Source organism: Montipora capricornis, chromosome 6 (genome assembly GCF_036669925.1).
Source record: "Montipora capricornis isolate CH-2021 chromosome 6, ASM3666992v2, whole genome shotgun sequence".
Classification (NCBI taxonomy): Eukaryota; Metazoa; Cnidaria; class Anthozoa; order Scleractinia; family Acroporidae; genus Montipora; species Montipora capricornis.
This window is the reverse complement of record NC_090888.1, coordinates 59,749,277-59,760,084: the sequence shown is the minus strand read 5'-3', so window position 1 is coordinate 59,760,084 and position 10,808 is coordinate 59,749,277. Positions and strand designations below refer to the sequence as shown.

General features: G+C 42.2%; 1 protein-coding gene across 1 annotated transcript in view; it reads right to left on the bottom strand.

Annotated features, from left to right (window-relative positions):
- Window positions 1-914: 914 nt before the first annotated feature.
- Window positions 915-10,808, bottom strand: part of LOC138052704 (trifunctional purine biosynthetic protein adenosine-3-like) — a 24,832-nt gene continuing 14,938 nt past the window's right edge. Inside the window, exons 7-12 of the mRNA XM_068899259.1 lie at window positions 8,616-8,826; window positions 8,252-8,453; window positions 6,681-7,037; window positions 4,415-5,007; window positions 3,160-3,417; window positions 915-1,796 (exon numbers count right to left, since the gene is read on the bottom strand). Coding sequence (XP_068755360.1) covers window positions 1,611-1,796; window positions 3,160-3,417; window positions 4,415-5,007; window positions 6,681-7,037; window positions 8,252-8,453; window positions 8,616-8,826 — 1,807 coding nt within the window. The 3' untranslated portion in view covers window positions 915-1,610. The remainder of the gene's footprint in view (window positions 1,797-3,159; window positions 3,418-4,414; window positions 5,008-6,680; window positions 7,038-8,251; window positions 8,454-8,615; window positions 8,827-10,808) is intronic.

Below are 10,808 nucleotides of genomic sequence, written 5' to 3'. Positions count from 1 at the left end.
TACTTCTGGAACTTTTGCTTCAATTGAACTAAGCCTTTTAGTTCGATATTTGCTTCTAAAATATAGCCTATTTCAATATTCGGCCATTTTTGAAAAATTTTGCCTTTTGGTCCCTGTCGATTAGCCTCGACATCTAGATAGATGTACTGTCACGACAAAATGACCCTAAACATGAATGCCAACACAGGCTCGGCCAGTAGGGTGCCTGCAATGTCTGCTCCGGTCAGATTGGAATATTACGACATCGACAGACTGGCAACGAAATGATTTCGAAGGGTTTTTCAACTAGCGTTAATGTCATCCGGCGTTTCGTGGCCTCGCCACGGAGTAAGATGTTAATCTAATCAGATTGCCGCTGTTTGTACGCGCCGACATTACCAACACGCTGCCTCGGCTATATAATATTTTATTGCCATTTTTAACAAGTGTCATGAGTCCGTTAATTCATTTATTGAGAGGATACCTTGCTATAATGTAGTAGAGATCTAAGGGGTCACCTTTCAAAGTGACAGCAAATTTTCTGAGCGAGTGAAGAACAAACTTACTGAAGCTGACAAATCCCCACATATTCCTAGAAAGCTGCGCAAAGAGGAATACAATCAGTTAGAAATAGACCTTCTCTCCAATACTATAGTTTCACCTAATATTACTTATGCATTATCTGTCTAAGCTGCGTCCGACTCTGATCTTACACCTGTGCAATGTTTTTTGGACCGCTGTTTTTAAAAGGATATATACGTCTAAGCCTGTCAATGTATACGATTACTTAGAGGGGCAAGATCGCAAAATTTTTGGGAAAGTTATAAACTCTGCAAGACATCCTGGTCCACTTTTAACTATAATACCTCGTGTCAAACCATTTAGCTACCAACTTCGGAAAGAAACTTGTCATAAACCCAAGACTAATACCACGCGTTTTAAACACTCTTTTATTAATCGCTTAATTTTAAAATATGAATTAGCTTCGTAACGTATTAGCTAGATTCTTATCAAGTCATACTTGCTAGTAAAAAAATATATGTACCTTTATCTTTTAATGAAGAAAGACCTTATTATTTCCTAAAGAGTTCGAACCTTAAAGACAAACCCTTGAGAGCCTTGGCAAAGCCACGAAACACTAGTTTTAATGAGTGAAAGAATCCATTCTCCGAAAAATAACGTAAACTTGGCAAATTTACAGTTCACACGACCAGTGAACGTAAGTATACAACACTCGTGAATCTTCTATTATTTACTGGCTTTAACTAACCAGAACATTGTTCCTGCCGATCAAGTTGTAGTTTACTTTGACACTTGTGTACAACCGTAGGGCAGCCGTAACACATCACACCCGTATCACGGTTACATTTATACAAGACGTACCCGGTTGTCGCAATCGTAACACGTCATAACTATACAAGATGGCGGGGCCCGGGAAATTTAAAACAAAATTGTGATTCTGATAATTTCTTCAGTCTGGCTACGAAGGAAACGTTTTCAAAGAAGTTTGATTGTTAACATTTCCTGTCGTTTAAAATACAGGGGAACACTGTCTCAAACAAAAAAAATAACAAGGTGCTGATGGAAGCAACTCTCTCTAAAGACAAGCGCAAGCTCCTTCAGTATTTCTGTCACCACATCCACTGCACTTTATTGTCCTCATTCAGGTTGATTCTGCCACTAGCAAGCAGCTCCATGGCGCGTGGGTACGCCTTGTGCTCTGCGCATTTTACTCGCTCTTGTAGCGTTTCTACTGTATCTCCGTTTAACACGGGAACCGCCTCTTGCGTTATTATTGCTCCAGCATCAACCTCTTCCTGTAAGGAAGACAAAGAGTTCGGGTTAAAAACATTCGGGAAGCTAGAAACGCACGATGAAGCTAGGCGCTTTGGTCGAAGCAAATGGCATTCTGTTTGCGCAAAACACGACCAGAGAGTCCATATTGGACCATCCAACTTTCTCAGTGATGTTTCATACACATGGCAGCTAATTTCACACGATATCAAGAAAAGAAGAAATCAAAACAACTGATCAAAACTTGGAAGCGTTTCGATGAAGACGAAGCGAACGGAGGGCGGAAAAAAGCGTCCAAGCCTTATCTGCTTTTGAAAAGCGGTGCGGAGTTCTTTGGGAAACCACAGCGAGACACGAAAGTCCTTTCAGGCAACACTTCATTTAAGAACTCCTCTGAGAAAATCATCCCTATTCAGAATTTGCTTTGATATAAAGTCCTGGAACAATGCCACTTTACAATAACCAGTCAAGCCGAATTCAGAAGAACTAAAGGTTAACTGATCTTTTTTTTTTTCTGTCCTGGGAATAACACCCAGTGCCCACAGCATGAGTAAAACCTAAGACCTGCCGATTCTCTTGCCGGACTGGAGGTTGCCCTTCAACCGAGGCTCAGTAAAACGGATCATTGCGTACAAACAGTTAGGAAATCAGTAGTACTCATTCAGTTAGCTAGGGCCTCGCACCTACTTCATGTATTCTCGAAAATCGTCCCAAATATATTGCGCTATTTTAATAACCTTTTTTTAGTTTGATCCATGACCGAGCAACAGAGGGGAATGCGTTCGATACCAGGTTGACGTCACAAATTACTCTGCATCGCTCTGTTCAAAGAACTATCGCTTTATGGTAATGCAAAGCAGTCTATGACGTCAACCAAGAGAAAATGATGGGACAGAGAGGGAGGCTCCCGGTCCAGCCCTTGGGATATGTCATGTCCACGAAAGTTATTTTTAGACGAGCGGAAGTCTTCCGAGACGTCCGCATGCAGGCCAACCTCGGTCCGATGTTTGAAAGAAAATAAATATTCATCAGCCTTGCACGTGCGCCGTCATTTTCTCTTTTCATTAAGAACCTGAGAGCGAGGCAAGACTTCATGCGGACGTCTCGGAAGACAGAATTCCGCTAGAACAAAGACTTCCGCTCGTCTAAAAATAACTTTTGTGGACATGACATATCCCGGCCAACGCCCTGAGCCTCCCTCTCTGTCCCCTCATTTTCTCTTGCGTCAACCTAGTATTAAACTCTAATTCCTTGCGCGGTCGTAGTTCAAATTACAACCAGTTGTTACACTCATTAGAAGCCGTCTAAAAACGGTGACTTTGAAGGAGAGAGAGAGTTTACCCAATCAAAGAATTCTAGTTAAACTGACACTTTAACCTGTCTTACCGCGACAAAATGAACTGTGCAGCCTGTTATGCATACACCAGCTTCCAGGACCATTTTATGCGCATGCATGCCCTTGAAGGAAGGCAAGAGGGAAGGATGGATGTTGAGAAGGCGGCCATGCCACTTACGAACAAATTCTCCGGTCACGATTCTCATGAAGCCCGCCAAACATACCAGCTCGACACCAGCCTCTTCGAGCGCTGAGTGCATGGCCATGTCAAAATCCAAGCGGCTCTTGAAATCCTTGTGTTTAATTACCTGAAATGAAAAACAAAAAGGGATGTTTCTGCGAGCACACACTCGGCAGAATGCCTTAGAAATAAAACACGCCATTGTTTGATTATGTTGATAACTTACTCACCGTGGCCCTTTCGTGTCAAGCACCAACGAATGAGATGCGGCGAGCGTGGTCAAACAGTCTTGAATGTTTGATTCAGGTTTGCTTGACGTCCCATTGGGCAAGTACGATTAAAAGGGAGACGACTGTTTCAGCCCTTAATGGCACAATTTGAAATAAACACAGAGGCTTAGAGAAAAGTTTGCAGAATGACCAGTAAGAGTACAGCAACTCAAATTTCAAATAAATGTGTTCCAACTTCACAAATCGTTACAAGAGAACGTTGGAAGAGGTACTCCACTCCAGTGTTGAAAAATTCGGTTCCAGGTTAGCACCACAATCTAACCGAGCTCCACTGGGTTCGCCGCGTAAACAACGGCCCATTTTAGTTAGAGCGGTGCAGTTTTCCCAACAGATCCTTTCTTACTTTTCTCGATGAAGTAACTACTGGGAAAAGGCATTAACAGACTCTTGTTTGCTGAAAGTGAATATTTATGGAAAACAGGAGCTGGAGCATGCAAAATAAAAGTGGTCGCTAAATCTTCTTTTTCGGCATTTCAACCTGATTTGATGCCACTTAAAGTTGATGGTAAGGAGCTGGGGTTTTTGAGTTTACAAATTCCCTTATTTGGATGTAACGTACCTCGCGCATTTTCCCGCTCGTGCGCTTCGATCTTATTTTTGTCCATATTTGGGCATAAAATTGGTGTATTAAAATCCCCAGCTTTGTTCCAAGGAAAAGAATTGCAAGTTACACGCTTAAAGGTCGTGTGCTTCTGGACGAACTAAATGGGAAAAAATGTTTCTCCCAATAGCTATGTACACCCAACCAACCCCACTAAAATAAAATGACTGATACCAAAACAACATTGCCTTGGCCACTTTCAAGCTAACAGACGTCTGAAAAAAAAAACTTACCTTGGTAGGTATCCCAGCTGCCTCAGCGCGCTTCAATCCTTGGACGCCTGGCACATTTGAAACAACCAGAACAATCTTAGCGCAACTGTCTTGTCTCAAGCTCTGATCAATCAATGCTTGCAAGTTTGTTCCCGAGCCAGAAATGAGAACACCAACTTTCATCTCCTGAGCGTTCTCTTCTCCTTCTGTTAGTCCATTGCTTAGCTTTGCTCTTTTAACAGGGCCATCAACAACTCCGCTTACAACATGACGACTCTTGATGTCTGATTTGCTTGCCGACTCGCAAAGCACTTTCTCAAGACTGTTAATGATTACTCTTTTGCTGTTGTCTACGCATCGAGTAACCTTGCCGATAATCCAAGCTTGCTCTTCCTGTTCATGCAAATGATGCAACACCGACGACGATACATCTTTTTCTACAATGACTACAGCGCCTATACCGCAGTTAAAAGTTTTTGCCATCTCTTGCACGGCTACATTCCCTTGACCAAAAATCCAACCAAATACGTGGGGCATTGTCCATGTGCTGGCATCCACTGTCACTCCAACTCCAGACGGGAGGACACGGGGAATATTTTCAATGAGGCCTCCCCCTGAAAATACAAAAATGGGTTTAATACACTCTTGATATTCAACCCTGTGTGGCTTTGCCCGTTGTCCAAGGAAACGTTTCGTTCTTTCCTTAAGTCCCTCCCCCCCCCCCCACCCCAAATTGTTTGTGTTTACCCTATTCTTCCATTTCCCACAAAATTAATTAGCTTTAATTAGGATTTTCCACGCCAAAAAAATAATGCTCTTTTTCCAAGCTCAGTCTTCACGGATAACTATACATCTCACAACAATTTGGGAACCCAATTCTTGATTTTAAAGAAAGGACGATCTTTGCAGTGAACAGCTTGTTTGCTGATGGGAGTAAAAGACACAAATCTGCTAGCGCAGCGGTCTATATGCCTTTGTGACAATCATATCACCGTGAAATTGGTAACTGCAGGGCGATATTACAATAAAACAATACAATTGGCTTTATTGTGCTTAGCTAATATAATTTAATTGGGTACACTGAAAAACGAACTTGTTAAAAGACTCAACTGGCAGAGCAGTGCACCGGTATCACAGAAGTCAGAGTTTGAATCTCGTGCAAGCCTGATATTTTCAGGCATTCCTTTTGTTACTGCTCAAGTAGCGTTTATAACTTGATGATGATGAAGATGAGCGCGTAGCTATATTTTATTTGATGATACTTTTTTCAGTGCTGCCTTTTGCATCGGGCTTTATATCTGTACCGATTTTTTTGTAGGGGGTGTCTTATATGCCGGCTCCTAAAGTCGCACCATTCCTGCTGGCATAAGGGCTTATTTACATGGAGGAGGGGTAACCCGGGTGGGTGGGGCAACCCGCTTAGGTGGGGTTGAAAAATAGCTGGCGTATACATGCAATCTCACCACGCCGGGTCCCGGGTGACCTTTCTCGAAGCTACTGCGTAGTCGCTAAGTACGTAAACAGGCAAAATGGCGGGTGAAGGACGCACTTTGGCGGTTAATGCTCTTTTACTCTCACTAGCTTCCCTTGCTTCAACTTTTCAGTGATATGGCTTCTTATTATCCCTTCTAATGCTGCAACGCCTCCGTCAAAGGCAGTATATCGTGACACGAGCCGACCCTGCGTGGGCGCGTAACGCTATCTTCAAGCCTTTACATGGCAAAATGAGACTCCGGCTGGGTGGGCTACGGGTTACGGGTTACGGGTCTGGGAGAACGGGAAACCCGCCTGGGCGGGTTACCTCACCTATCATGTAAATGCAAGGCTGAAAAAATAAGAGTTCACATGGACAGGCGGGTTACCCCACCTCCATGTAAGCAGGCTCTAATAGACACGCGCCAGATGTAAAAAGTTACGCCATATAAAAAGAGTCGCGCCAGTATCATGAAATAAAAATAGATACGCGCTCGTGTGTGTCACCAACAGGGCTCCACACACGCGTGGACAACTTGCCACTCGTTTCGTACAAATACATTTATCTTCCTCCATCATTTCAACCGTTTCTACAAAGCTGTTTGACATGTCAGTCTGGACTTCTAAATAGGTGTTGTTTCTACAAAAACATGCAATTTATTCCCCTCAAAAAATCAGAAATTTGTTTTTACCCTGACACGCACATGATATCAGAAACAGATTTAATGTGTTGTGACTCCAGAGGGTGAAAAGGCAGGTAATCTGAAAAACATATCCTTAACAAAAAGGAAATCTTCAAAATAAACGAACTGACCCGTTATATGCGCGAACGCCTTGATCTTTCCATCTTTCATCAGAGGCAGCACCGACTTGCAGTAAATTCTGGTAGGAGTGAGTAGAGCTTCACCAAGTTTAGTAATAAACTGTAGCCCTTCAGTTGTGGTGAATGGACAAGATGAGCTATAATCTAATCCAAAAGTATCAATAATTCGCCTTACTAAACTGAAGCCATTGCTGTGAATGCCAGAAGATGCTAAGCCAATCACAACATCATCCGGCCTAATACTCTCTGTTCGCGGAAGAACATGGTCTCGCTCGACTGCACCAACTGCAAATCCAGCTAAGTCATATTCACCTGATGAGTACATCCCTGGCATTTCTGCTGTCTCACCTGCCATTAATAAAGTAATGAAGATGAAAATACATATAATAACTGATAACAATGACATGCTAATTGCTTTTTTCCTGACAATAGACAACTGAAAAGGAAACCACGGCAACACAACCTCTGTCGAATGCTCTACCAACTGAGCAAAAAGAATTTATGGTGATCTTAAGGTTTGATCTCGATTTCAGTCATCTCTTCTCCCGTTGCTAAGCAACTTGCATTATCATATTTCCCGAGGGCATATTGCAACATCAGCCATCAATATTTGCACAGCTGGTAACAACCTAACTAACAGTATTGAAAACAGGCTTTAACCAAATGACTCCTGGGAGTCAGACAACACATTTTACTCTGTCTGACGTGAGACCATTAGGAGTTTATTCGTCAACTGAGAGAATCCTTGGGTAATGGGTTAACCAGTCAAAAACTCATTGATTCCTATTGCGCTAGACAATTTTAGTAATCAAACAGGGGTGGGTGGGGTGGGTGGGGGATTGTTCTTGGGATGTCGGAGGAGTGAATGGGTTACATGTAATTCAAATTCTCACGCTTTCATTGGAATGACCAAGGTATGAGACTGACGCAGGAAATCTGTTCGCATGAAAATCATTTTCCCCACATCATCTTACTTAGCATGCCAGTTCCAGTCTAATAACAGGGCAACCTTGTTCCCACGCTCTCTCTGAAAGCCTGGGAACGAGGTTGATGGCAAGGACATGAACAAGGTCTACTGGCCCTGACTAAAAACCCACTTGCAGTTTAATTTACCACCTCATTATTTTGACCAAAAAGAGGTTATTAAAATTAATGTACTTAAGACTAAAACATACGTGAATCAAATGAGGGTAGAATTAAAACCCCTTTATGAAAAAATGATCGGTGACATTTTGCTTATTTCTACATTCTTGTGGTCTTTGAAAGGTTTCGAGATGTGAATGAATCCATGTTTGTCGAGAATGGCGTGGTTGGGCGCCAAGCTACAATGTACACTTGCAGTCTTTCTTTCTTCCAACTTATACTCAAAAAGGCCAGCTTTTGAAAGGGTAAAGCATATATAGCTGAATTCTATCACCTTTAATAATCATAAATCATCTGGCAAACTAATTAGGTTAACCTTTTTCTCCCTAAAATGGTTCCATACTGCAAATTAAGATTGTCTGGCTTTAGCCAGAATGAAATCTGTGTCACTTGCAAGCGTGAAATGTTTAATTCCCTACCTCCCAAAAGAGCACATCCAGCAATTAAACATCCTTGAGTTATGCCGCTGATGACCTCCTTAGCCTTGCCTACGTCAAGTTTACTGGTAGAAAAGTAGTCTAAGAAGTACAAAGGCTCAGCACCATGAGCAAGGATATCATTCACACACATTGCAACCAAATCAATACCCACTGAGTGATGCATACCCACTGAATGAGCCACCTGAAATATGGGTAACAACACAGTGAATATCCTGTTACAATTTCCCATTGAACAAGAGGCCATATGTACCCTACTCTTTGCCCAACCATGTCTGTGCCACATATAGGGCAAGTCACATCAAAAATAATTTATTATTCTGCCAAAGTCTGATAACCAACTAACCTTAAGTTTAGTCCCCACTCCATCTGTGCCACTGACAAGCAAAGGGTCTGAGTAACCAGCTGCCTTTAGATCAAAGAACCCTCCAAATCCACCCAGATCTGCTTTGCAGCCTGTACGGCAAGTAGATGCAGCTAATGGCTTGAGAGCATTCACCAATGAAATGCCAGCATTGATATCTACTCCAGCATCTGAATATGTCAAACCTTTCGTCCTGTTGGGAAATTGACACTAAACTATTTTTTTTTGCAGCTTACAAATGTAACTCCCCTTATGCGACAAAAATATGGGGTATGTTACCTGCCCCACCACACACCCTTATTCAAAATGTCTCAATGTTCTTTCATCTCTAATAAGTATTTTAAGTTGTCACAACAAATGCCTCAACAAGAATTTTCCACACTGTAAAACACATGAAATATACATTTCCACAAGAGAACCCATATTGAAGTCATTTTCACTAAAGTTACATCAAAAACCCCTTTTTTTTTCAAACCTCTTACTCTCAAAGTTCACGTTATACAATGTAAACACTTAAGCAGCTGAAACATACATCAGTTTTGTCACTGTGTTCTCTTCACTTGGAGCCTGATACACTTGAACTTAAGGGACAAATTTTGATGGATTTAAGCTTAAGTACTGAAGGAAATCGACCAATTAACAGTTTTTACATGCTGCAGCGCGAGTTTATCGAAACATTTCTCCTTGACATCAACTTCAAATTCAAAGTATGTAGATTTCACGGGCATACAGTGTATTTGTGGCTTAAATGTCCCCTCCCTCCTGGATAGGATACCAGTCTATCATGGGGTTACCCCTCGAGGTACACGTACATTGCTGGTAACCATTATTTTATACTTCTTGTTGTCCAAGGAAACAACATGGCGACAGAACCAGCCCTCAAACCAGCAATCCTGAGGTTGGAATCTTCAATGATGCAGATTTACAGGATATAATTATGATATTTTGAAAGATTGAACCATATCATCTGCTTTGCTTTAGCATTTTACTTCTTTATGATCATGCACTTATGCCTGCCTCAAAGGGAACACTTATGCCATGTTGAACTTAAATGAATTTGACCTGTCAGTGGCATGACAATAGCATGGGAGTGGTTTCAACGTTGAATTTAAGTCAGTTGCACCAAATTCAAAACAAAAGAAAACGCTTAAAAAACCTTCCATCCAGCGGTCAGCTAAAGCATGCACTGTAGAATGATCTTCACAATTTATGAATTGAGCTCAGCACTGCAATAGCAAAAGTGTTTGAAACCATGCTGCACATACCAGTGCCATGCAGCATGACAGACCCTGTTGAACGTGATTGCCATGTCAAACTAAATTCACGTTGCAGCACTGAATGGCTTCAAATGTCGTACTACCGCTGTGGAAGCATCAAATTTAATTCCGGAATTTAGTTGACTTGGCAGTAGCGCATTGTTGAAACTAGCCTTAAGTAATCTGACTTGTTTCTGACATTTTTTTTCTAAATTTTAAAGCCTTCTTGGAACAGCTAGAGGGTCTTGATGTTGAAGTTAATAATTTAATTGCGTTCGAGGTACGAGAACGCAACCCCTAATTTGTGTTGTAAGGGACGTTTTTTCGAGATTGCATTTTCGTCGTCGACACACTTTTGCCTTGCTTTGAGGCGCTTGGTTATGTTTTGCCTCACTTTGACGAACTATCGCACGTGGTGATTTGTGCGTCGTCGGTGTTCATTATTCTAGCGTTTGGTGAGGTGTGATAATCTTCCATCGTTCATCGTTGAAAAGAGCTGAAAGACTGCTGAAGGTCTGTCAACTGAAGTCGGTAGAATTTTTCTTTGGATTAAGCATGGTTCGTCACTGTCCTTGGAAAATGTCTGCGACTCCTCGCGCTTGCATCAAACCGGTTTGTTTTGCTCGGCGGCCGTTGTGCCACAAAGTAAATCAACCGAGTTGTGGAGCTTGGTGGGCGTTGTGTCTCAAAGGAAATCAACCGAGTTGTGAAGCTTGGCGGCCGTTGTGCCACAAAGTAAATCTACCGAGTTGTGTAGCTTGGTGGCCGTTGTGCCTCAAAGTAAATCAACCGAGTTGTGAAGCTTGGCGGCCGTTGTGCCACAAAGTAAATCTACCGAGTTGTGTAGCTCGTCGGCCCTTGTTGCTCAAAGTAAATCTACCGAGTTTTGTAGCTCGGTGGCCGTTGTGCCTCAAAGTAA